This window comes from Macaca thibetana, chromosome 2 (genome assembly GCF_024542745.1).
Source record: "Macaca thibetana thibetana isolate TM-01 chromosome 2, ASM2454274v1, whole genome shotgun sequence".
Lineage (NCBI taxonomy): Eukaryota > Metazoa > Chordata > Mammalia > Primates > Cercopithecidae > Macaca > Macaca thibetana.
In genome coordinates this window covers 107,625,752-107,651,281 of record NC_065579.1, presented here as the reverse complement: position 1 = coordinate 107,651,281, position 25,530 = coordinate 107,625,752, and the positions used below count along the sequence as shown (strand labels likewise).

The 25,530-nt window shown below is 51.2% G+C and overlaps 1 protein-coding gene across 1 annotated transcript in view; it reads left to right on the top strand.

Moving 5' to 3' along the window:
* The window catches only part of TKT (transketolase), a 643,634-nt gene extending 635,302 nt beyond the window's left edge, over positions 1–8,332 (top strand). The window contains exons 7-15 of the mRNA XM_050781088.1: positions 209–327; positions 1,935–2,128; positions 2,835–2,999; positions 3,992–4,148; positions 4,283–4,413; positions 5,062–5,145; positions 5,272–5,365; positions 6,845–6,967; positions 8,049–8,332. Of these exons, the coding sequence (XP_050637045.1) occupies positions 209–327; positions 1,935–2,128; positions 2,835–2,999; positions 3,992–4,148; positions 4,283–4,413; positions 5,062–5,145; positions 5,272–5,365; positions 6,845–6,967; positions 8,049–8,224 (1,243 nt within the window). The 3' untranslated portion in view covers positions 8,225–8,332. The remainder of the gene's footprint in view (positions 1–208; positions 328–1,934; positions 2,129–2,834; positions 3,000–3,991; positions 4,149–4,282; positions 4,414–5,061; positions 5,146–5,271; positions 5,366–6,844; positions 6,968–8,048) is intronic.
* Positions 8,333–25,530: the final 17,198 nt, after the last annotated feature.

Here is a 25,530-nt window from a genome sequence, read left to right as displayed (position 1 = left end):
CAGAGGCAAACAAAAGGAGTAAAAATAATGGGAAAAAGAAAAGGATTAAAAAACCCAAACTGGAAACCAGAATGTTGCAAGCTTTCTACTACTCCAGCTGAGGCCTCAGTTGTGGGGTGGAGCCTGGGCAGACCTTTCCCTGGGAGGCTCCCAGAGGCTGTGGCCCCTGGGAATTGCCCCTCACTCTCTGCCCGCCCCCCATCCCCAGTTGGCATGCCATCATCGTGGATGGACACAGCGTGGAGGAGCTGTGCAAGGCCTTTGGCCAGGCCAAGCACCAGCCAACAGCCATCATTGCCAAGACCTTCAAGGGCCGAGGGATCACGGGTCAGTATGCATGAGCCGCCCTCCCCACCTTCACCCCTGGCCCGGACCCTGTAGCTACATAGCTCTTACCCTCACATCCAGGGAAACACCAGCTCTTGCTGCACACTGATTGCACCAGGCTCCAGGGAAGGGGAGCGGGAGACACTATGACTCAGTGACACCCCGTGGCTGAGCCAGGATTTGAACTCGGATTTGTCTGGCCTCTGCCAGTGGGGGCATGTACAGGCAGGAGGAGAGGAGGGACTTGGAGGGTATGTGGGTGAGAGGAAGGTTGTGGAGTGAGGCAGCCCCCGTGCCCCACCCTGGCTGGTGCCTTTCAGAGCCGCAGCTCTGTACACTCTGTCAGCTCTGGCCACGTGCTCCAGTTGAAGAGCCAACACAGAGCCGGGCAGGGCCTGGAGAGGCCTGTTCCCTCCAGGTGGTGAGTGGGGTACTCCTCAAGCAATGGCAGGTGCTGAGCAAGGCCTGTGTGGGCCGAGAACCTTGAGGGGTTTGGAACCTGGCTTCTGCCCCAGGCCAGAGAATGAGACAGGCGTAAGTCACTCCTTGGCACCCAGGTGCGGGCTTCAGATTCCTAGGCCTGGGATGGCCCTCACCCATTTTAAAGATGGGAAAATGACGCTTCAAGTGGTCAGGGACTTGCCCCGGGACAGAGGAAGTCTGTGGCATGGGCGGGAGGCCGATTCCAGGGCCTGGGTAGGCTTCCCTCACAGATGCCCCTGGCTGTCTACCTGCCTGCTCTCAGGGGTGGTGGCTTGTTCTGCCCGTGCAGACTCAGGTATATGAGGACGTTCTGAGTGGGGGTTTGGCGGTGCTGGGTGGTGTCTGGGAGGAAGTGGATGTCGAGGATAGGGCTCTGGATATTGTCATGGCTTTGGTGCTGCTGCCTGGCACTGCCCTCAGGTGTTAATAATACTGGGCAGGATCTGGACCACTTGCAGCTTCTGGGGTCTCCTGAAGTCTTTGGGGCTGCTGGGTGCTACCTGAGAGGTCAGTCTGTTCTTCGCTCTGGCCAGACTCTAGTTTCTACTGAGGTGACCTCCAGGGAGAGGGATATTCAGCCTTGCTGGCCCCACACAACAAGGCGCCATGGGTGGGCAAGCCTAGGTACTTACAGACCCCTCTGCTGCCCACAGATGCATCAGGTGACCCTGGAAGCCTTGTTCTGGCCTTGGGTTCCCCTTCTGATGGCCAGGGTCCCTTCCAACCCAGTGGACAAACTGAGTATTTCTGCAGCAGGCACCACCTCTGTGTGACCCTGTGGGTAGGGTTGCGGGGAGGAAGAGAAGGGACACATTGGTGAAGGGATGGGGCAGCAGGCCCAGAAACACACACCTGCCCACGTCTGACCCCTCCTTTCCCTCTCAGCTGTGAGTTCCGGGAGGACCAGGCAGTAGACAGTGAGTGGTGGGCGCATAGGAGTCTATCCTATTCACTGCGACCCTCCTTTCCTGGCCCCCGTGCCTGGCTGGGCTCCTCCTGTCTGGGATGATGCCATTCCTCCCTTGCCCTCGGCAGGTGGAGGGCCAGGCTCCTGGGGCAGCCTCCTGGCCCTCTGGGAGCTTCTGTCTTACACATTCCTCTGTCCTCCCATGTTGGGCTTGCAGGAGTAGAAGATAAGGAGTCTTGGCATGGGAAGCCCCTCCCCAAAAATATGGCTGAGCAGATCATCCAGGAGATCTACAGCCAGATCCAAAGCAAAAAGAAGATCCTGGCAACTCCCCCGCAGGAGGACGCCCCCTCAGTGGACATTGCCAATATCCGCATGCCCAGCTTGCCCAGCTACAAAGTTGGGGACAAGGTACAAAGTGGGGCTTGTTTCTCTGGACCTGTAGTTCTCAGGTTCCCCAAGGCTGTGGCCCAGATGCGCCTTCTGGAGGGCTGGGAAAGGGAGGAGAGCAATTCATTTAGGACAAGGAGTGATTCCTCAGGTGTTGTTCCTGTCACTTCTCTCAGCAGGACAGATAGCTCTGGAGTTGACCTGCAGAGGCTCAGACAGGGCAAGGGAGTTGTCCACTTAGCAAGCTTAGCAAGCTACTGACAGAACTGGGATCAAAGCCAAGGACTCACTCCCAAGTCCTTGCATCGCTGGTCCACGAGGGACCCTTGGCCTGAGCAAGGCTAGGCAGAGCTGTCCTGCTCCAGGTTTCTGCCCCAAGGGAACCCATCCATGCAGCCTGCGCCTGGCCTTGACTCCCAAGCCTTCTGTGTTCCCGTGCAAAGTGGAATAGGTTCATAGACCTGGTGCAGCCCGCGGGAGGTTGGGGCTGGTGGGTGTCTTCTGTAGCTTATACCTTTCACAGCCATTCTGGGGCCTCCAGGGGCTCCCAGACATTGACCGTAGTCATTGGCAACCTTTCAGCAGTTCAAAGTCTCCACAGGACCTTGCGCTCTTGGGCTTCTGTTTTTGGCCCTGTTTTAATCCTTCTCTAAAAGCAGGGCTCCAGGCCGCAGGCGTGCACACACCCTCAGAGGGGTCCAGAGGCTTCCCACTCTCTTCCTCACAGATAGCCACCCGCAAGGCCTACGGGCAGGCACTGGCCAAGCTGGGCCATGCCAGTGACCGCATCATCGCCCTGGATGGAGACACCAAAAATTCCACCTTCTCGGAGATCTTCAAAAAGGAGCACCCGGACCGCTTCATCGAGTGCTACATTGCTGAGCAGAACATGGTGGGTTCCGGGGCCGGCTGGCAGGGACAGGTCCACCCAAGGCTGAAAGCTGTGGTCTGAGGGGTGCGGGGCAACCATTTTGGCAGGGCCAGGTGCCTGCTGTGGGCCAGCCCAGGGAGACTATAAGCCAGGACCCAGCATTAACCCTGGACCTTGAGTAGCCAGAGTTTGGGAGGTTCTGCCGAGTTGCAAATGTCCTGGACAAGTGTGCATGCGGGGGAACCGAATGGGACTGCAGGTGCTCTCAGGAGGAGCTGCGTGCAGGCCAGGCCTGGTGGTGAATGGGGTCTCTTCCAGGTGGAGGGCAGGCCCAGCCAGTAGGTGGGGCTGTGATGGGTATAGCAGCCAGAGTCTGTTGAGCGCGTGTAATGCACACGGCTCTGGCCCTGCCACCCTGAGGGATGCAGAGATGAGGGAACTCTGGGCCCCTGACATGTTCCCATCGGGGAAGCAGCCCCTTGTCAGGAACTGAGGTTGTGAAGTAAGGAACAATGTTTTGTCCACTTTTTCAAAATATCTCCTCATGGTGGTCCAGGAGCCCAGCCTGGCTTGCAGGCCCCCAGGGACAGTGAGCTTCCTCTCTCTGGAGGGCACTCACATCTCCAGAGTTCTTCCAACTGGACCTGAAATTATCTCTGGTTTCCAGAGACTGCTCTGCAGGGTGTGGGACTGGGGAAAGAGGCCTCTTGTTGGCTGGCAGATTTTGGAGCCTTGAGGGGCAGCTGGTTTGGAACTGATGACTGTACTCAGTGCTGCTTCTGGATGAGTGATCTGGGGACTGGAGCCTCAGCAGGCATGAGGCTACTGCCTTTGGACCCTGGGGAGGGATTGGGAGGACCGGTCTCTGCAGAAGGTGGTGGGGGACACATTCAGAAGCTCAGAAAGGATGGACAATCTATACACAAACTGGTCTTCTCCACGAGAGGGGTCCTAGGCTCCCCAACCACCCTCTGCCTGCCCCTTTGGGCTGACCCTGCCCCACCTGCCCCTAGGTGAGCATCGCGGTGGGCTGTGCCACCCGCAACAGGACGGTGCCCTTCTGCAGCACTTTTGCAGCCTTCTTCACACGGGCCTTTGACCAGATTCGCATGGCCGCCATCTCCGAGAGCAACATCAACCTCTGTGGCTCCCACTGTGGCGTTTCCATCGGTGAGTTTAGCCAGGGCACTTACACCTGGAGCTCCCTTGACTTTTGCACCAGGAGGTATGGGAGGAGGGTGGGCGAGGATTCCAGCCCATGGACGGGGGGTCTTATTTCTGCATATCCTTTCCCCACACCCCAGGGGAAGACGGGCCCTCCCAGATGGCCCTGGAAGATCTGGCCATGTTTCGATCAGTCCCCACGTCAACTGTCTTTTACCCAAGTGATGGCGTTGCTACAGAGAAGGCAGTGGAACTAGCCGCCAATACAAAGGTAGGTCGCATGGCTGTTCTCTCTCCTGCTGGCAGCTATCGCTTCCTGAGGGAAACAGAAGAGGAGGCCAGAGCTGGTCACTCGCTGCCCCGGGGGGTATTTCCTGACCTTGCGCCTGGTGTTTGTGTAGCTTGTGGAAGTTAGACAAGAAAAGATGAAATACATGCCCCACTTACTGCCACGTGGCAGACGTTGTCAACTGATTGCCACAGTCTGTCTCCGCTGAGAATCCTGGCAGCCCTGGCCGGTCCGGCGGTTGACACCTGTCCACCCTCCTGAGTTGGGTTCTCCAAGACAGGCAAGGATGAGCTGAGCCCTGTGGTCCAGGCCCGGAGCTGCACTCCATAGACACAGTGTACATGGTCCTGCCCCTCTGCCTGGTGCACTCTGCAGGAGTAGCCCACCTGCAGCCAGTTTACCTGGTGGAAAGTTGCCTTCGGCCTGGGGCTGCAAGGGGCGGGCAGTTCTCAGAGTGTTCAAGTGGGGTGCGGGCGGCCGAGGGCAAGCAAGGCCCTTTTCCCTGCTGGAGTAGCCAGGATGCAGTGACTGACGCTCCCATGGGAAGGGATGGCCTCTCTAGAAAGACCTCGTCTCTGAGGTTGGGTGTGCCACATCCTGTATCCTCAGTTTTATCTGTTTCCGTCTCAGGGTATCTGCTTCATCCGGACCAGCCGCCCAGAAAATGCTATCATCTATAACAACAATGAGGACTTCCAGGTCGGACAAGCCAAGGTCAGTGCCTCACATGCCCCAGGAGCCCACAGAGCTGCCTGGACCCTCCCTGCTGTGACTCCCAGCAGTCAGGGCCCACCCTGTCCCGAGGCCCTGAGCCTCACTTGCCCTCTGTGTCACCCCCAGGTGGTCCTGAAGAGCAAGGATGACCAGGTGACTGTGATCGGGGCTGGGGTGACCCTGCATGAGGCCTTGGCTGCCGCCGAGTTGCTGAAGAAAGGTGAGAAGGGGCCTCCAAAGTCATCACCTGAACGGCCACTGCATGCTAGGTCTTGGGGTTCTTTCTTTCTTGAAGAGCTCACAGCTAAAGAGAAAGAATTTCATTGAATTAAATAATGATGGTAATTAAAGCCATCCTTTGAGCACTTGTTCTGTCTGGCATGATGCTAAGTCCCGGGACTGCAGTGCTCACAGTCCCTACCCTATGACTCTAAGAGATCCCCCAGCACGGTGGTCAGATCAGTGGCCTGGAGCCTGCCCGCAGGGCTGGAATCACTCAGCCAGACGCTAATTAAGGAAGTTATTCCCTACCTATCACCATGCCTGTTTTCCCATCTGTAAAATGGAGATACTAGCCCCTTCCCCGCAGGGCTGTCCTGAGGGTTACGTGCATGTGACCTGGTATTCTATTATTATTACTGCGAGCTCACAGTGTTGGCTAGTGGTTTGTAGGGGAGACAGGCATTGGCCTCTCCTGCAATAGAATCACACAACAGATGTCATGTTTTAGCACGAAAGAGCGGGCAGGTGTGGCATCTTCCAGAAAGTGGCCTCAGAGCGGGTAGGAATTGATTGGTAGAAAGGGGAGTAAAGGGAGGCTGGAGCAGGGCCAGGCAGGAGCAAGATGGGGCTGGAGGAGCCAGGGGACCCCATCCCCAGGCAGGGGGAGATCCAGTGGGGTGAGCTTTAAGCAGGGCCTGGCAGGCGTGGGTTTGTCCTTCTGAGAAGGTGCTTCTGCTGCTGGGGCTGCACCTGGGCCTCTGATCACTCCGCTGGCTGCAGCTCCCCCACATCACCACATCAACCCTCACCTTCTGTCAGGCCAGATACCTGGAGTGTGTCCTCTCACATTCCCTTTGTCTTCGAGGTTGTGGGAGGATGAGGGAAGGCGCTCAGGGCCTGCACACTCCACTCTGGGTTCTTTTTTTTTTTTTTTTTTTTTTTTTTTTTTTTGAGACGGAGTCTCGCTGGAGTCGCCCAGGCTGGAGTGCAGTGGCCGGATCTCAGCTCACTGCAAGCTCCGCCTCCCGGGTTCACGCCATTCTCCGGCCTCAGCCTCCCGAGTAGCTGGGACTACAGGCACCCGCCACCTCGCCCGGCTAGTTTTTTGTATTTCTTAGTAGAGACGGGGTTTCACCGTGTTATCCAGGATGGTCTCGATCTCCTGACCTCGTGATCCACCCGTCTCGGCCTCCCAAAGTGCTGGGATTACAGGCTTGAGCCACCGCGCCCGGCCCACTCTGGGTTCTTGGATAGTGCAGGCAACACAGCTGGACCAGATGCCCCAATGCAAGGGGTTGGCAGGCATAAGCTCAGCCATGGGAACAAGGTGGCAAGTGGTTCTCCCTGGGACAGGGACAGGCCCGCAGGCTGAGCTCTTAGCTAAACGCAGTCCTCAGGATGTCCCACCAGGCCCCCACCAGGGCAGACGGTGGTGCCCAGCCCTCCCCTCAGCCATGCCGTATGCTCTCCCTCACAGAAAAGATCAACATCCGTGTGCTGGACCCCTTCACCATCAAGCCGCTGGACAGAAAACTCATTCTCGACAGCGCTCGTGCCACCAAGGGCAGGATCCTCACCGTGGAGGACCATTATTACGAAGGTAAGGAGGCCTGGGGCAGGCAAGCTGGGCAAGGGGCAGGGCCAGAGAGCCCGAGCATTGGACGTGCCTCTTCTGTCTGAGCCCTAGGAGGGCAGCGGTGGCCCAGAACCCCCAGAGCTGTCCCTCTAGAGCAGCTGGGACGTGGTCTCTTAACAGGCCTCAGGCTTGGCCTGGAGACCCAGCTAACGCACAGCTGCTGGTGAGCTCTGTGGAGCTCCTGCTGCCCAGGAAGCTGGCGAGGATTCCAGCCTCGCTGCTAAATGGTGGATGGTGGTGTCCCTGAGGTAGTGGTGAGTCCTTCACACAGCAGGCTCCCTAAGTACACACCAGCCTTTCTAAGGAGGAGGCCCCAGTGGGAGAGATGGGCTTTGACTCTGGGGTCAAATCTAGATAATCAGACTATGGACAGTTGCTGGCCAGAGGATGGTGTTTGAAACAAACATTTAGAGGCCACGTTTGGGCCTATAAAAATAGTTTTGGGCCGAGTGTGGTGGCTCACGCCTGTAATCCCAGCAGTTTGGGAGGCTGAGGATGGCAGATTTCTTGAACTCAGGAGTTGGAGACCAGCCTGGGCAACGTGGCAAAACCTGACTCTTTTTTTTTTTTTTTTTTTTTTTTTTTTTTTGAGACGGAGTCTTGCTCTGTAGCCCGGGCTGGAGTGCAGTGGCCGGATCTCAGCTCACTGCAAGCTCCGCCTCCCGGGTTTAGGCCATTCTCCTGCCTCAGCCTCCGGAGTAGCTGGGACTACAGGCGCCCGCCACCTCGCCCGGCTAGTTTTTTGTATTTTTTAGTAGAGACGGGGTTTCACGGTGTTAGCCAGGATGGTCTCGATCTCCTGACCTCGTGATCCGCCCGTCTCGGCCTCCCAAAGTGCTGGGATTACAGGCTTGAGCCACCGCGCCCGGCCAAAACCTGACTCTTTAAAACAATAAAAACAATGAGTTATGTGATGGGCTCGTGGCTGCAGGTGGAGAAAGGCGGTGCGTATGCAGCTTCCTCCATCCTTGACTAAGGCTGACAGGGCTGGGCCCACCACTGCTCACCCTGAGGCCTCGTCTGACTCCCCTCCTTTCATTTCTAGGTGGCATTGGTGAGGCTGTGTCCAGTGCAGTAGTGGGCGAGCCTGGCATCACTGTCACCCACTTGGCAGTTAACCGGGTACCAAGAAGTGGGAAGCCAGCTGAGCTGCTGAAGATGTTCGGTATTGACAAGGATGCCATTGCACAAGCTGTGAAGGGCCTCATCACCAAGGCCTAGGGCGGGTATGAAGTGTGGGGCGGGGGTCTATACATTCCTGAGATTCTGGGAAAGGTGCTCAAGGATGTACTGAGAGGAGGGGTAAATATATGTTTTGAGAAAAATGAATTGGCCCTGAAATGTTTTCTTCTTTGATGTGTTTGCAGCCAGTGTGGGTTCTGGGGAAGAAGGGTAGAGGGTGCGCTAGGGAGGCTGGTGTCCTTGGCCCTGGGCCAGGACCTGGGTGTCCCAAGTCCCCTTGGAATCACCTGCAACTGCCCTTAACCTCCAGAACTATCACTGCCTCCCATTCATCATCAGGTGACATTTGACTGCAACCTGCCTTCTTGCTGAGAGGCTGAGACCCACATCCCTCATTGTGACCTCAGTCCGTCCAGCCCTGAGGGGGCTGGGGAACTGCTCGGTCTGGAAGCTGATGGGGCACTCTCAGGGCTGCCCCACCTCCCCCAAGTCCCCACAGCCTTGCAGTCAGGTCTCAGGGTAGAGAGGTTCACTTGCTTACTGTCCCTCGTCCTTGTCAGACCCTCTTAACTAGGCATCTCAGAGAAGCAGATCAGGGCAGCCTTCGTCCTGGGGGGGAAAGGGACCCTCAGGATGGCATGAGAGGTCCTCAGTCCCAAGTGTGGAACTGTCCCCCTCAACTTGTTAAAATGCAGATTTCTGGGTCTTGCCACTGGGGCCTGGGACTCCATATGACAACTGGCCCAGGAGCTTCTGATGTCATACACAGAATTCTGCAGTCCCCAGCTCCAGCCCCGTCCTCTCTGCTGTTCCTAGGTGACTGCCCTCACACTGCCGGTTTCTCCCCCCTGCTGCTCGGGCTCAGCTGGGGTCAGCCCTGCTTCTAAGGCCAGTTCTGCAAAACCTTGTACTGGCCAAGAACAAACCTAGTGCTGGGGGAGGAGGGCTGGGTGTCCTGGCCACTGGTGGGGTCCCCAGGAAATCCTCAGAGCTGTTGCAAGGAGACACATTTGTGGACCTGTCCACCTGTCCTCCTGACAGTCTGGAGAGAAAAAACCTGTCAAAGCCGAGGTCAGACAACTGCCCCCACCACTTAGCTACCCAGCCAGGTCTGGCAGTGCTGGGGGCTGCGCCTGTGTTTGCCTTAACACCAGTTTCAGAGGGAGCAGGCATGGGGTGACGTGGTTGGGCCCCAGGGAGGTGCCCTGGGCTAATGCCTGTTCACCAGTGTGTTGAGGGCAGACCTGGGATTGGGACCTGGGTCTCTGTGAGTCTAGAGATTCCACCTTCTGTACCCTACTGCCCCTGGGGCCCTCAAAAGAGAATCATGCAATAGGCTCCCTAGAAGGGCCCTGGTCGCACAGGATGATGGGAACAGCCCGGGGCGCAGGTCCCGTGCGTCTCCAGAGCCCACAGGCCCCTGCAGAGAATCTAGAGGCAAATACTGGGACAAGGACAGCTGAGCCATAGACACAGGCCCAGCCTACAGCCTGGTGAGCCCATCTACACTGGCTAGCCATGCCCCAAGGACCTGAGAGGCCCTGGTTAACCCAAAGCAGAGGGACAGGAGCGGCAGCTGCCTTCACCCCCAGCCTGCCCGGCCTCTCCCAGGCCCACACGGCTTGTGAAGGAGAGGCCAAGAGCCTGGGCAGCAGGTGGCAGGGCCTGGGCAGGATGAGGGAGGAGAGGCAAGACCCCTGATCCAGTCACCCAGACCCAGTCCTGGGACATCAAGGCCACGGGAAGCTGGGACATTCAGGGATCCCAAGCCATGGTGAGCTCCTGAAACTCTGCCTCCTTTTTGGTGAGAAGACTTAGTGTAGGGCGTGCTTGGTGCAGAGTGTGCTGGAAGCCATCACTGGGCCTTCATGGGAGGCTGACGAACTTGTCATTTCTCCCTCAGCCCCTGCTCAGGCAGTACAGGAAGCCAAGACAGTGCCTGAGGCCTGACTGGAGGCTGGTGTGGCCTGACCTGCCAGCTAGCAAGGCCTGGCGGGGCCTGACGGCAGAGGCAGCTGAGCAGGAGGGCAGCATGGCCCCGCGGCAGCCTAGGACAAACTTTCCTGGCACCAGGGAAAGCCCCTCCCACCCCCACTGGTAAAGGGGAGGCTGAGGCTACAATCCACACAGCCATGAGCCGGGGTGCAGCTGCAAGGAGGGCGTGCTGGTGGTACCTCACGTCCCTACCCACGCAGGCGAAGGCTGTGGCAGCTGAGCCTGACAGGGGCGGGCAGGGCTGGAGGCAAACTTCCCAGACCAAAGCCACCCCACCATCCTCTGCTCAGTACATGGGGCAGTCGTCTCCCCAGGCCTCCGTTTCCTCATTTGTTCAGTGGGAATCTTGACGGCCTCACAAGGCCGTTGTGAGAATGAATAAGAGAAGTGTTAATGCCTTTAGAACACTGCTAGGCAGATATGGGCTCAGAAGAAGTTGGAATTCCTAACTGTTCACAGGCAGGGGCACCCGGCTGGAGGTGCGTTGTGTGACTACAGACACTTAGGAAGCACAGACTTCTGCCCATAGCAGCCCAGGCTGGGCAGTCAGGGCCTGGCTCTCAGGGGTGGTGGCCCAGCACGCAGCTGGGTTTTTTTATTCAGTGGGGGGTTTATTTTTTTGTTTTTTATATTATTTTTATATTATATATTTTATATTATTCAGTGGGTTTTAATATATTCAAGTTGTGCAACAATGCCACAATCAGTTCCAAAATATTTCCATCACCCCAAAAGGAACCCTCTACCAGCCCTCTGCTGGGGGCCACACAGACGCCTCTTGCTGCAGAGCTGGGATCACAGCTGTCCCCCTGCTCCCACCAAAGGTCCCCTCCTAACATGGGTGTGTGTAGGGCAGGATCTGGGTCCTGCCATGAAGGGAAAAAACCACTTCAAACAGCTTGTCCTGCTTTCCTCCCTCCAGGGCGAGGCTCTGCCTGCAGGACCTGGGTCCCATGTGTCCCCTCTGGTCCTCTTTGGGAGGAGGAAGAGGGGAGAGGACCTGGTGAGGGCTGTTGCGCTGGGTGGGATTCCAGAAATCACCGACGCTCGGGGATGTGGGTTTTACAGACATACAGATCTGCAGTATGAATCATGAAAACACCTACACACAGAAGGTGGGGAAAGGAACAGCACAGCAGAACAGAACGGTGCTGACGGCAGGTTCCTTCCCCTGCCCAGGGAGGACCCAAAGCCAGGTCTGCCCCAGTCTTCACTCCAGAGAAGGGAGGTTGTCCAGACATGGCCCTAAGGGCAAGATGAGGAAAGTTTCTCACTGAGTTGGGCCCAGGTGCTGCTGGCAACCCAGGTTGGACACTCAGGGCCTGTATTCACTCTGGTTTTGGTGCTGGTTTATTCTAGGTCAGGCACAACCTTGGGAAGAATGAGCCCTTTGTTCCTGGTTCAGCTGGCAAGACAGGAAAGGGCTGCCCTAGGGTCAGGGGTCCTGCCGCTGCCCCACAGCCTGGCCTGAAAGCTGCCGAAGCCCCAGTCGGCTCAAGCTGCCATGAGACAGTACCATAGGCTGGATGGCTCAAATAACACAAGTGTGCTTCTCACTGTGCTGGAGGCTGGCAAGTCCAAAATCCAAATGTTGCCCCTTCAGTTTCCAGCAAGGCTGTCTTCTGGGCTTGCAGGTGGCCTTGCCTCTCTGTGTCCTGGGGGCGGGAGGAGCCAGCCCTCTCTGGTGCCTCTTATAGTATAAGGACACTAATCCCATCAGATCAGGGCTCCACCCTTAGGACCTCGTTTAACCTTAGTTACCTTTCTACAGAAACTCTCTCCAAATACAGTCACATTAGGGGTTAGAGCTTCAAATTATGAATTTGGGTTCGGTTGGGGGCCACAGCTCAGTCCATAGCAGCCTTCAAATCTGCCAAGTTCACAGTTCACTTCTCTCCCAGGGGCACACTATTCTGGATGTTGGAACTTGAAGTATGAGAGAAAAATGAAACTACCTGAGATTTAAATGAGAAGAGGGGGCTGGGTGCAGTGGCTCATGCCTATAATCCCAGCACTTTGGGAGGCCGAGGCAGGAGGATCACTTTTGCCCAGGAGTTCAAGACCACCCTGGCATCATGGAGAAACCCCATCTCTACACAAAAGAGGATACAAAAATTAGCCAGGCAGCAGCATGCACCTGTGGTCTCAGCTACTCAGGAGGCTGAAGTAAGAGGATCACTTGAGCCTGGGAAATGGAGGTTGCAGTGAGCTGTGAGCACACCTCTGCACTCCAGCCAGGGCAACAGAGCAAGATTCTGTCTCAAAAAATAAAAAATAAGAAATAAAAACTGGGAAGAAGGAGGGTTCTTTAAAAAGGGAACAGAGGCCAGGCGTGGTACCTCATGCCCGTAATCCCAGCATTTTAGGAGGCCGAGACAGGTGGATCACCTGAGATCAGGAGTTTGAGACCAGCCTGAGATCAGGAGTTTGAGACCAGCCTGACCAAAATGGTGAAACCCCGTCTCTACTAAAAATACAAAAATTAGCCAGGCATGATGGTGTGCACCTGTAATCCCAGCTACTCAGGAGGCTAAGGCAGGAGAATCGCTTGAACCTGGGAGGTGGAGGTTGCAGCGAACCAAAAACAGCAGCAGAAACCCATCAGCAGTCCACTGAGCACCCCTCCACACACATCCAGGTCCAGGGCAGGAGAAAACCCCAATCCCCCTCCCAACAACAACAAAGTTTCCAACACTGGCAAATGCTTTCCCCCAAAATGTGGGTTTCTGCCTCAAGTCTTCATCAAAGTACCTCAGGTAGTGTTAATTAGTACAGCAAGTTGTACATGGTATGTCTTTATGTTTTTAGTGATTTCAGATCTGAACATTCTATACACATGTTTTTCACATGTTTTCACAGGAGGAAGGGACAACCGACCAGAGCGTTTTTGTTTTGTTTGAGACACGGTCTCACTTTGTGGCTTAGGCTGGAGTGCTGTGGTATGATCTTGGCTCACTGCAGCCTCGGCTCCTGGGCTCAAGTGAACCTCCCACCTCAGCCCGGAGTAAGCTGGATCTACAGGTGTGCACCACCACACCCAGCTAATTTTTGTATTCTTTGTATGCACAGGGTCTCCCCATGTTGTTCAGGCTGGTCTCGAACTTGTGGGCTCAAGCAATCCACCAGCCTTGGCCTCCCAAAGTGCTGGGATTATAGGTGTGAGCTGCTGCGTCTGGCCTACTGACCAGAGTTTTAACAAAAACTTCCCATCCATACGCTACACTTTAAATTCTGGAAGTTTCCATCTCTACTTCTGTATGTCTAAAAGACTGAGAAATCCCCACCCGATTCAGAACTGGATGAGGTGCTTTATCCCTTTAAGAATTTACTTGGAGACAAGCAGCGACTTCTGCACACGCCTGAGCCCAGATTCCCCAGGGTTGGGGGGGTAAAGGGCTTTGACATTTCCACCCCACCAGGAATTTCATTTGAGCTGATCTCCGCAAAATAGATCTCAGCAATTGCCTGTCCATTCATCCTCAGAGGCCCACACTGCATTGCTTTGCAGGTGGTGGTGGCCTGCATGGAAGAGGAGCCTGCAGCGCCACCTATAGGGCTTGGGAGGGATGGACTCATGGACCAGAGATCCTGGCTGCAGCAGTGCCTTCTGGTTGTCGTCACACAGAACTGAAACTGCAAGGTGCATGCTGGGACAAAGATGTCAGGCAATGATTCACTCCCTGTGAGACTAGGCAGGGATCTCTTCCAGTAACACCGGAGCCCACTGACTTTACTTTTTCCTTATTCTATTTTTTCTAATTTTTATTTAATTTTATTTTTTGAGATAGGATCTCACTCTGTTGCCCGGGCTGGAGTGCAGTGGCATGATCTCCTGCAGCCTCGACCTCCTAGGCTCAGGTGATTCTCCCACCTCAGCCTCCTGAGTAGCTGGAACTACAGGCACATGCCATCAAACCTAGCTAATTTTTGTATTTTTTGTAGAGATGGAGTTTCACCATATTGTTCAGGCTAGTTAAATTTTACTTTTTAAAAGGCTAAACTCAAAACTTCTGGGCTCAAGCAATTCTCCCACCTCAGCTCCCCAAGTAGCTAGGAGTACAGACATGTGCCACCACACCTGGCTTATTATTTTTAAATGATGTGTTTGCTTTTATTTAGTTTTTTTCTATTTTTGGAGACAGGGTCTTGCTTTGTCACTCAGGCTAGAGCACAGTGGTATAATCATAGCTTACTGCAGCCTCGAACTCCTGGGCCCAAGCAATCTTCCCACCTCAGGCTTTCCAGTAGCTGAGACTACAGATGTGCACCACCACACCCAGTTTGCTTTTATTTTTTATTGACACATAACTGTATATATTTATGAGTTACAGTGTGATATTTTAATACATGTATACAATGTGTAGTGATCAAATCAGGGTAATTAACATATCCATCACCTCAAACACTTATTTCTTTGTGTCGGGAAGATTCAAAATGCACTCTTCCGCTGGGCTCAGTGGCTCATGCCTGTAATCCCAGCACTTTGGGAGGCTGAGGAGGGCAGATCACGAAGTCAGGAGTTCAAGACCAGCCTGACCAATGTGGTGAAACCCCGTCTCTACTAAAAATACAAAACAAAAATTAGCCAGGCGTGGTGGCACTCACCTGTAATCCCAGCTACTCAGGAGGCTGAGGCAGGAGAATCACTTGAACCCGCGAGGTGGAGGTTGCAGTGAGCCAAGATCGTGCCACTGCACTCCAGCCTGGGCAACAGAGTGAGAATTTGTCTCAAAAAAAAAAAAAATCCACTCTTCTAGCTATTTTAAAGTATAATCCAATAACAATAAGTTGTTAATTATGGTCAGCCTACGGTGCTATGTAACACTAGGACTTATTCCTCAGACCTAGCTGTACTTTCATGTCTGTTGACCAGCCTTTGGTGGTTTTACTTCCTAAATGATCTCAAGTGTGCCACCTTCTGCCCTCATCCTGGTCCAGACCTCCATCATCTCTCCTGAGAGACAGCAGTCAATGGCCTCCCACTTGCCTCTTGATCTCCCTGCTCCCCCTGCTCATTCTCTACACAGCAGCCCAAGGGAACCTTCTAGAACCTGACACAATGGCTCTTCTGCTCACACATCCCCGCTCACACATGGCTGCCAGTGGATGAAGCCTTCTCTGACCCTTTTCAGCCTCATCTCAAATCTTCTCCTCCTCACTTCCCAGACCCCAGCTCTGGCCCAGCTCCTCTTAGTTCCTCAGTGGTCTCTCTCACTTCCTCTTCTGCCTACCCACCACCCCCCAGTCTGAGTTGGTGCCCGAATGCTTAGGACTGAGGAAAACAAAAGTTGGTTTGGCAAGAGGAAGGATGGTGACCCAAGATGGGGAAGAGAGGGCTGGATGGTATGGGAGGAAGGGGGGTCAGGAAAGGCTCCTGGGAGGAGGGGCATCCAAGCCAAGGCTTCAGGTATGGACTGGGGGTCTGGGAGTGAGCTGTGGGGGGCTGGGGATGGAATTGGGGTGCCCTTTCCAGGAGGAGTCCTATTTGGGTAACAGCAAACATCTAGTTTGACTAGAAGGTACATGTAGGGGTCAGTGAAATGAGTGTGGGAGACGGAGCCTTGAATGCCAGGGACTAGAACCTGGTCAATCACAGGGAATCAGATTCCAACCCCGGCTAGCCTCAGGCAAATCCCCCACCCATCAGAAGGGCCTCTGCTTCCTCACTGATAAGACAAGATATTGTTGGCAGGGCACTGTGGCTCATGCCTGCAATGCCAATACTTTGGGAGGCTAAGGTGGGAGGATCACTTGAGCCTGGGAGTTCAAGATCAGCCTGGGTGACTCAGGAAGACCCTGTTTCTACAAAAAAATACAAAAATTAGCTGGACGTGGTGATGCACACCTGTGGTCCCAGCTACTGAGGAGGAGAGCTTGAGGTTGGGAGGTCAAGGCTGCAATGAGCCATGATTGAGCCACTGCACTCCAGCCTGGACAACAGAGTGAGATCCTGTCTTAAAAAAAGAAAAGACGGGATATTGTCACAGTCCCTACCTTAACAGAAGATTGCACACTTTATAGCTCAAATAATACTCAGGCCAGATCTCAAGGTACTAAACACACATTTGGGATGGAGGTGATGGACAGGCAGAGACTTGAGCCGGGGCTGCCTGGTTAGCCACTCCAGGTGCCAGTCCCAGCTTTCTCACCAACCACTAAGAGATCCCAAGCATGTCCTGCCCTCTTTTGTCCTGGTGTCCCCGAGAGAGAGAAGAAACAGAGTCCCCAGGCATCTGATAAGAGTCCAAAGCTGCCTGTCCCCGGCTCAAGATATCTCCAAGGAATCCTCCGAAGATTTTAAGGGTAAACTTAAAATTCCTGCAGATTTTGCCCTCTGCTCTATAACATCCAGTTTTACTAGAAAAAATAATATTTTGCATCACTTATTCATATATTTGATATTATTCCTTTCTTAAATGTTCAATGGAATTCTCCAGTGAAGCCATCTAGGTCTGGAGTTTTCTTTGTGGGAAAGTTTTTAACTTCAAATTCAATTCCTTTCATGGATATGGGCTGATACGGTTTGGCTCTGTGTACCCAAATCTCATTTCAAGTTGTAATCCCCATGTGTCAGAGGAAGGACAAGGTGGGAGGTAACTGGACGACAGGGGCAGTTTCCCCCATGCTGTTCTCATGATAGTGAGTTCTCAGAGAGCTGATGGTTTTAAAGTGTGGCACTTCCTCATTCTCACACTCACTCTCTCCTGCTGCCTTGTGAAGAAGGTGCCTACTTCCCCTTCTGCCATGATTGTAAGTTTCATGAGGCTCCCACAGCCATGCAGAACTGCAAGCCAACTGAACCTCTTTCCTTTATAAATTACCCAGTCTCAGGCTTTTTTTTTTTTTTTTTTTTTTTTTTTGAGATGGAGTCTCGCTCTGTTGTCCAGGTTGGAGTGCAGTGGCACGATCTCGGCTTACTGCAGCTTCTGCCTCCCTGTAGCTGGGACTATAGGTGCGTGCCACCACACCTGGCTAATTTTTTTTTTTAGTAGAGACAGGGTTTCACTACGTTGGCCAGGCTGGTCTTGAACTCCTGACTTCAAGTGATCTGCCCTCCTTGGCCTCCCAAAGTGCTGGGATTATGGGTGCGTACCACCATGCCTGGTTAATTTTGTATTTTTAGTAGACACAGGGTTTCATCGTGTTGGCCAGGCTGGTCTCAAACTCCTGACCTCAGGTGATCCACCTGCCTCAGCCTCCCAAAGTGCTGGGATTACAGGCGTGAGCCACCGCGCCCAGCCAAGGTTATCTGTTTCTTGAGTGAGTTTTTGAAGTTTGTATTTTTCAAGGAATTTGTTCATTTCATCTAAGCTGTACTGAGCATCCCACAAATTCTGAAATGTCGTATTTTCATTCCGTTCAAAATGCTTTCTAATCTCCTGTTTGATTTCCTCTTGCTCCAAGGATTATTTGGAAGTATATTGTTTAGTTTTCAAATATTTGGGGACTTTCCAGAGATCTTTCTATACTGACTACTAATTCAATTCCACTGTGGTTAGAAAACATCCTTTGTGTGTCTTGAATTCGTTTAAATGTATTGAGAATTGTTTTGTGACACAGAGTATGTGTACTTGAAAAGAATGTGTATTCTGCTGTTACTGAGTCAACTCAGCGACAGTGTTGTTCAAATCTTCTCTATCCTTACTGATTTCCGTCTACTTGTTTTATTATTGAGAGAGGGGTGCTGAAATTTTCAATGTTAATTGTGAATTTGTCTATTTCTTGTAGTTCTATTCATTTTTGCTTCATTTATTTTGAAGCTGTTATTAGATTTTAGGATTGCTAGGTATTTTTTAAGTGAAAGCAAGTTTATTAAGAAAGTAAAGGAGGCTGGGCACAGTGGCTCATACCTGTAATCCCAGCACTTTGGGAGGCTGAAGCGGGCAGATCATGAGGTCAGGAGTTCAAGACCAGCCTGACCAACATGGTGAAACCTCGTCTCTACTAAAAGTACAAAAATTAGCCAGGTGTGGTGGCTCGCGCCCATAATCCCAGCTACTCAGGAGGCTGAGGCAGGAGAGTTGCTTGAACCCAGGAGGCAGAGGTTGCAGTTAGCCAAGATCGTGCCACTACACTCCAGCCTGGGCAACAAGAGCAAGACTCAGTCTCAAAAAAAGAAACAAACAAAAAAAAAAACAGAAAAGAAAGTGAAGGAATAAAGAATGACTACTCCACAGGCAGAGCAGCCAGATTGCTAGATTATTAGGATTACTGGGTTTTTAGAATTGTTATTTGTTATGTTCTCTTGATAAATTGACATGTTTATTATTTTGAAATGACCCTCTTTATCCCTGGTAACATTCTTTGTCCTGAAATCTACTTCCTCTGGTATTAACATAGCCACTTCAGTTTTTTTAGATTAGTGTTAGCATGGTGCATAATTTTCTGTTCCTTTAGCTTTACACTATTTGTATATTTATTTTATTTCTTTAAAAAAGTGGTGGGGTCTCACTCTTGCTCAGGCTGGAATTCAGTGGCACAATCATGGCTCACTGCAGCCTTGAACTCTGGGGCTCAAGTGACTCTCCTGCCTCTGCCTCCTCAGTAGCTGGGACTATAGGCACATGCCACCATGCCTAGTATTTTATCATTTATTTCATTTATTTTTTATTTTTTTGATACATTTTTTGAAAATAAATATTATTTATTTATTTTTGAGACGGGATCTGGCTCTGTCACTGGGCTGGAGTGCAGTGGTGTGATACTGGCTCACTGCAACCTCTGCCTTCTGGGTCCAAGCAATCCTCCCACCTCAGCCTCCTGAATAGTTGGGACTACAGCCTCATGCCACCACGCCTATTTTTTTTTTTTTTTTTTTTTTTTTTTGAGATGGAGTTTCACTCCTGTTGCCCAGGCTGGAGTGCAATGGAACAACCTCAGCTCACCGCAACCTCCGCCTCCCATGTTCAAGCAATTCTCCTGCCTCAGCCTCCCAAGTAGCTGGGATTACAGGCATGCACCACCATGCCCGGCTAATTTTGTATTTTTAGTAGAGATGGGATTTCTCCATGTTGATCAGGCTGGTCTCAAACTCCTGACCTCAGATGATCTGCCCACCTCAGCCTCCCAAAGTGCTGGGATTACAGGCATGAGCCACCACGCCTGGCCCCCTTATTTTTTATTTTTGGAGACAAGATCTCACTATGTTGCCCAGGCTGGTCTTGAACTTCTGATCTCAGGGGATCTCCCCCACTCAGTCTCCCAAAATGCTGAGATTATAGGCACAAGCCATTGTGCCCAGCTTTATATTTAATGTAGGTTTCTTACAGTTAACACACAGTTGGGTCTTGCTTTTTAAATCCAGTCTAACGGTCTCTTCCTTTTAACTGGGCGTTTTGACCAATGACTTTTAATGTGATTATTGGTATTGTTGGGTTTAAATCTACCATCTTGCTATTTGGGTTCTATTTGTCCCTCTGTTTTTTTGTTCCCCTTTCCTTTTTTTTTTTTTTTCTGCTTTCTTTTGAATTAATTGAATATTTTTGTGATTCCTTTCACTCCTTTGTTGGCTTATTAGTCACAACATTTTGCTGTGCTATTTTTGTGGCTGCTTTAGAGTTTATAGCATACATCTTTACTTTGTCAGTCTACCTTCAAGTGATGTTACTATCACATCATGCATAGTATAGGATCCTCACAATAGCACACTTGCATTTCTCCACTCCTGGCCCTGGAGCTATTGTTGTCATTTTACTTCTATTCATGTTACAAACTCAACAAACTCTTATAGGATTTTGATTTTGCTTTATACCATTTATTATTATTATTTTTTTTAGATGAAGTCACACTCTGTTGGAACTGCAACCTCTGCCTCCTGGATTCAAGCAATTCTCCTGCCTCAGCCTCCTGAGTAACTGGAATTACAGGCGCACGCCACCACACCCAGCTAATATTTTGTATTTTTAGTAGAGATGGGGTTTCACTATGTTGGCCAGGCTGGTCTCAAACTCCTGACCTCAAGTGATCCACCCGCCTCAGCCTCCCAAAGTGCTGGGATTACAGGTGTGAGCCATCACATCCAGCCTATTGTTATTATTACTGACAGCAGACCAGTAGAATATCTGTCAGAAAAAAACAGAGATTGTTGGCAAGTATTCCAATAAAAATTTGTTATACTTTTTTGTTTCATATTTATTTTCAACTTCAATGAATCCTGTCCTAGTGTATCACAAAATATTTTTAAACTCACAATTATAAATACAAGTTGAGTATTCCTAATCCAAAAATCCAGAATCCGATATGCTCCAAATTTCAGGCCAGGAGCGGTGGCTCATGCCTATAATCCCAGCACTTTGGGAGGCCGAGGTGGGCGGATCGCCTGAGGTCAGGAGTTCAAGACCAGCCTGGTCAACATGGTGAAACCCCATCTCTACTAAAAATACAAAAAATTAGCAGGGTGTGGTGGCACGCACATGTAGTCCCAGCTACTTGGGAGGCTGAGGCAGGACAATTACTTGAACCTAGGAGGTGGAGGCTGCAGTGAGCTGGGACCGTGCCATTGCACTCCAACCTGTGTGACAAAACAAGACTTTGTCTCCAAAAACAAAAAACCCCACAAATTTCAAAGTTTTTTGAGTGCAGACACGATGCTCAAAGGAAAATGTCATTGGAACATTTAAGATTAGAAATCTTCAGATGAGGGCTGCTCAACCAGTAAATATAATGCAAATATTCCAAAATCCAAAAAGATTCTAAATCCAAGACACTTCTGGTCCCAAGTGTTTTGGATAAGGGATACTCAAACTGTGTTACATTTATCTCATTCATTCAGACTGTTTGACTTGCCAATTTTAATCAACGTAAACAGAGTCTTCCACTTAACAGTTCATTTGAATTCATTTGATGGCCAGTAAGCACATGAAGAGATGTTCAACATCACTAGTCATTAGGGAAATGCAAATCAAAATCACAAGATACTACTTCACACTCACTAGGATGGCTATAATTTTATTTATTTATTTATTTTGAGAGAGGGTTTCACTCCTGTCACCCAGCCTGGAGTGCAGTAGTGCGATCTCAGCTCACTGCAACCTCTGCCTCCCGGGTTTAAGTGATTATCCTGCCTCAGCCTCCCCAAGTAGCTGAGACTACCGGCACAGGCCACTGTGCCCAGCTAATTTTTGTATTTTTTGTAGAGACAGGCTTTCGCCATGTTGCCCAGGCTGATCTTGAACTCCTGAGCTCAAGCAGTCCACCTCGTGGTGGCTTACGCCTGTAATCCTAGCACTTTGGGAGGCCGAGGTGGGTGGATCATGAGGTCAGGAGATCGAGACCCCTGGCTAACATGGTAAAACCCGTCTCTACTAAAAATACAAAGAAAGATTAGCCGGGTGTGGTGGCGGGCGCCTGTAGTCCCAGCTACTTGGGAGGCTGAGGCAGGAGAATGGCGTGAACCCGGGAGGCGGAGCTTACAGTGAGCCGAGATAATGCCACTGCACTCCAGCCTGGGCGACAGAGCAAGACTCTGTCTCGGGGAAAAAAAAAAAAAAAAGAGCAATCCACCTGCCTCGGCCTCCCAAAGTTCTTAGATTATAGGAATAAGCCACTATGCCTGGCATGATGGCTATTTAAAAAAAAAAAAAAAAAGAACAAGTGTTAGCGAGGATGTGGAGAAATTGGAACCTGTGTATGCTGCACAAACGAAAAAGGCTGCACCTGCTGTGGAAAACAGTGTTGCAGTTCCTCAAAAAGTTAAATATAGAATTACCATATGACCTAGCAATTCTACTAGGAATATACCCAAATGAACTGAAAGCAGGAACTTAAATAGGTCCTTGTACACCTATGTCCACAGTGGGATCATTCACAATCACCAAAAGATGAAAGCAATCCAGGAGTCCATCAACAGGTAAACAAAACACAGCACACACACACACACACAATGGGATATTATTCAGCCTCAAAGAGGGAAGAAATTCCGACACATATTATACAGATAAACCTCAAAGACATTATGCTAAGTGAAATAAGCCAGCCACGAAAGGACGTATACTGTGTGATTTCTCTTATTCGAGGTACCTAGAATAGTCAAATCATAGAGACAGAAAGTAGAATGTTGGTTGCCAGGGTCTGGGGGAGGGGAGAATGGAGAATTATTATTTAATTTCAGTCTGGGACTATGAAAAGTTCTGGAGGATGAATGGTAGTTGATAGAGTTTGGACATTTGTCCCCTCCAAATCTCATATCAAATTGGAATCTCCAATGTTGGAGGTGGGGCCCGGTGGGAGGTGTTTGGGTCATGGAGGCAGATCCCTCATGAATGGCTTGGGCCATCCCCTTGGTGATGAGTGAGCTCTCACTCTGAGTTCACAGGACAGCTAGTCATTTAAAAGTGTGTGGCACCTCTCCTCACCCCACACATGCTCTCTTGCTCCTGCTCCGGCCACGTGATGTGCCTGCTCCCACGTTGCCTTCCACCATGATTGTAAGCTTCCCGAGGCCTCCCCAGAAGCAGATCCAGGTGCTGTGCCTCTTGTACAGCCTGCAGAACTATAAGCCAATTCAACCTCTTTTCTTATAAATTACATTGCCCAGTCTCATTGCCATTTCTTTCTTTTTCCCCCTATTCTTTTTGAGACAAGGTCTTGTTCTGTCATCTGGGCTGGAGTGCAGTGGTGTGATCATGGCTCACTGCAGCTTCGACCTCAGCAGCTCAAGTGATCCTCCCACCTCAGCCTCCCAAGGAGCTGGGACTATAGGTGTATGTCACCATGCCCAGCTAATTTCTGTATTTTTTTGTAGAGATAAGCTTTTGCCATGTGGCCCAGACTGGTCTTGAACTCCTGGGCTCAAATGATATCCCTGCCTCAGCCTCTCAAAGCGCTAGAACTGGTTGCACCATGAAATATACTTAATGCCACGGAACTGTACACTTACAAATGTTTAAAATGGTAAATTTTATATTTTGTACATTTTACCTCACAAAAAATTCATTTGAAATTACTTATTTGGAATCAAATTTTTTTATTCTCTCATATATATTTATAATTTAAAAAACTGAGGCGGAGTCCCAATTTCCAAGGCTACATTGAAACTGCTTTTGCAGAAATTATAACAGCGAGAAAATTATGACAGTGAAATCTGATCTAACCAACTCCATCTTGCTTTTAACCTCCAAACTGCCCTTGGTCATTCCTGGGCATGGGACTCACTAACCTTGGGAGAAATTAGGTTTGTGGTTTAAATGATAGTAACCCTTCCCAAAACTAAACTGCCTTTGTAAAACTAATGAAAGGCCACCAAGTTAGGAGGATGAAAGGGGCCTGGATTCTGCTAAGAATAGTATTATGTTGGTGCAAAAATAATTGTGGTTTTTGCAGTTAAAAGTAATGGCAAAAACCGCAATTACTTTCACACCAACCTAATAATTAAATGATTACTAGCCATTATTATGGAGGTCACAAGATTTAAAACTTCCCCGTTACTCCTGTAAATAACATCACAAATTGGCCCTTTGAGATATCTTTTCAGGCTTTTTTTTTTTCTCCCAGACAGTCTTGTTCTGTCACCCAGACTGGAGTGCAGTGGCATGATCTTTGCTCACTACAACTTCTGCATCCCGGGTTCAAGTGATCCTCCCACCTCAGCTTGGAGGCGAAGTAGCCAAGTAGCTAGGATTACAGGTGCCTGCCACCACACCCAGCTAATTTTTAAATATTTTTAGTACCGACAGGGTTTTACCATGTTGGCCACGCTGGTGTTGAACTCCTGACCTCAAGTGATCCTCCCTGCCTCAGCCTCCCAAAATGCTGGGATTACAGGTGTGAGCCACTGTGCCTGGCCTGGTCTTGAACTCCTGACCTCAAGTGATCCACCAGGCTTTGCCTCCCAAAGTGCTGGGATTACAGGCGTGAGCCACTATGCCCTTCCTCTTTTCAGGCAATCTTGGCTCACTGCAACCTCTACCTACCAGGCTCAAGCGATTCTACTGCCTCAGCCTCCCAGGTAGCTGTGACCACAGGTGCCCACCCAACACCGTGCCCCGCTATTTTTTCTTTGTATTTTTTTTGAGATGGAGTGTTGCTCTGTGGCCCAGGCTGGAGTGCAGTGGCACAATCTTGGCTCACTGCAACCTCTGCCTCCCAGGTTCAAACAATTCTCCTGCCTCAGCCTCCCGATTAGGGACTACAGGCGCATGCGACCACGCCTGGCTAATTTTTGTATTTTTAGTAGAGATGGGGTTTCACCATGTTGACCAGGCTGGTCTCGAATTCCTGACCTCAGGTGATCCACCCGCCTTGGCCTCCCAAAGTGCTGGCATTACAGGCGTGAGCCACCGCACCCAATTTTTGTTTTTTTTTTTTTTTTTGACAGGGTCTCACTCTGTCACCCAGGCTGGAGTGCAGTGGCACAATCACAGCTCATTGCAGTCTTGACCTCCCAGGCTGGAGCGATCCTCCCGCCTCAGCTTCCCAAGCAGCTGGGACCACAGGTGCACCATCATGCCTGGCTAACTTTTTAAGAGAGGGAGTCTCACTATGTTGCCCAGGATGATATCGAACTCCTGGGCTCAAGTGATCCTCCCACCTGGAAATTATAACACAACTCACAAAGCGCTGGGATTAGAGGGGTGAGCTGCCACGTTTTCCTAATAAGACAACTTGTTAGATAAATCACTCATTTTCCCTCATGCCAGGTGCCCTTCCATCCCCTGCAGGTGCAGCACCCTGCTGAGGCCACAAGCCCAGTGCTTTGGTTTGACTTCCCGTCGCCAATGCAGAAAACCACTAGAGAGTTCAACTAACAAATTTTTCCTCTTCTCTTGAAGTTTGTCTTTTGCTTCCACTAAAAAAATCAACTTTCCTGCCACCCTTGCCTGTGCTCCGTCTCCTCCAACCTTCTAAAATCCCCCAGAAAAGCCTGCGGAGCTGGCTGGGGAGCCGTCAGTGGTACCCCTGTGGGCACAGCTGCCCCCGTGCCTCCACCGGTGGCCGCTGCTCCGCCCTCTCTCTCCAGACAGGTTGTCAAGCTGCCGCTGCCACGAGTTCTCCCATCAGCACAACCACTGCCTGCCGTCTCTCACAAGAAATGCCAGGCTCATTATAACCTCCACCTGCTGGCCACAGCAACCGCCTCTTAGCCACACCAAGTGGCGGTGGTTAAACTACTTTACTAAACCCATCATCTCACCTCCACTGGCTCCCCTTCCCTGAGAGCTCACTTTTGATCCAGCCTCACAGGCTGAAGTAGCACTAAATTAGGCCTGGCCTCGGCAGTGCAGGTGCTGCATCGATGGCTGTTCGGGGTGGGAGCGGAGATGCTGTTCCTCAGGGGACCGCACGTCCTTGGGCCAGGGTGCCTGGTTGTTGGGCCAGAATTCCCAGTCATGCACACCCCAGCCTTTGTCCGG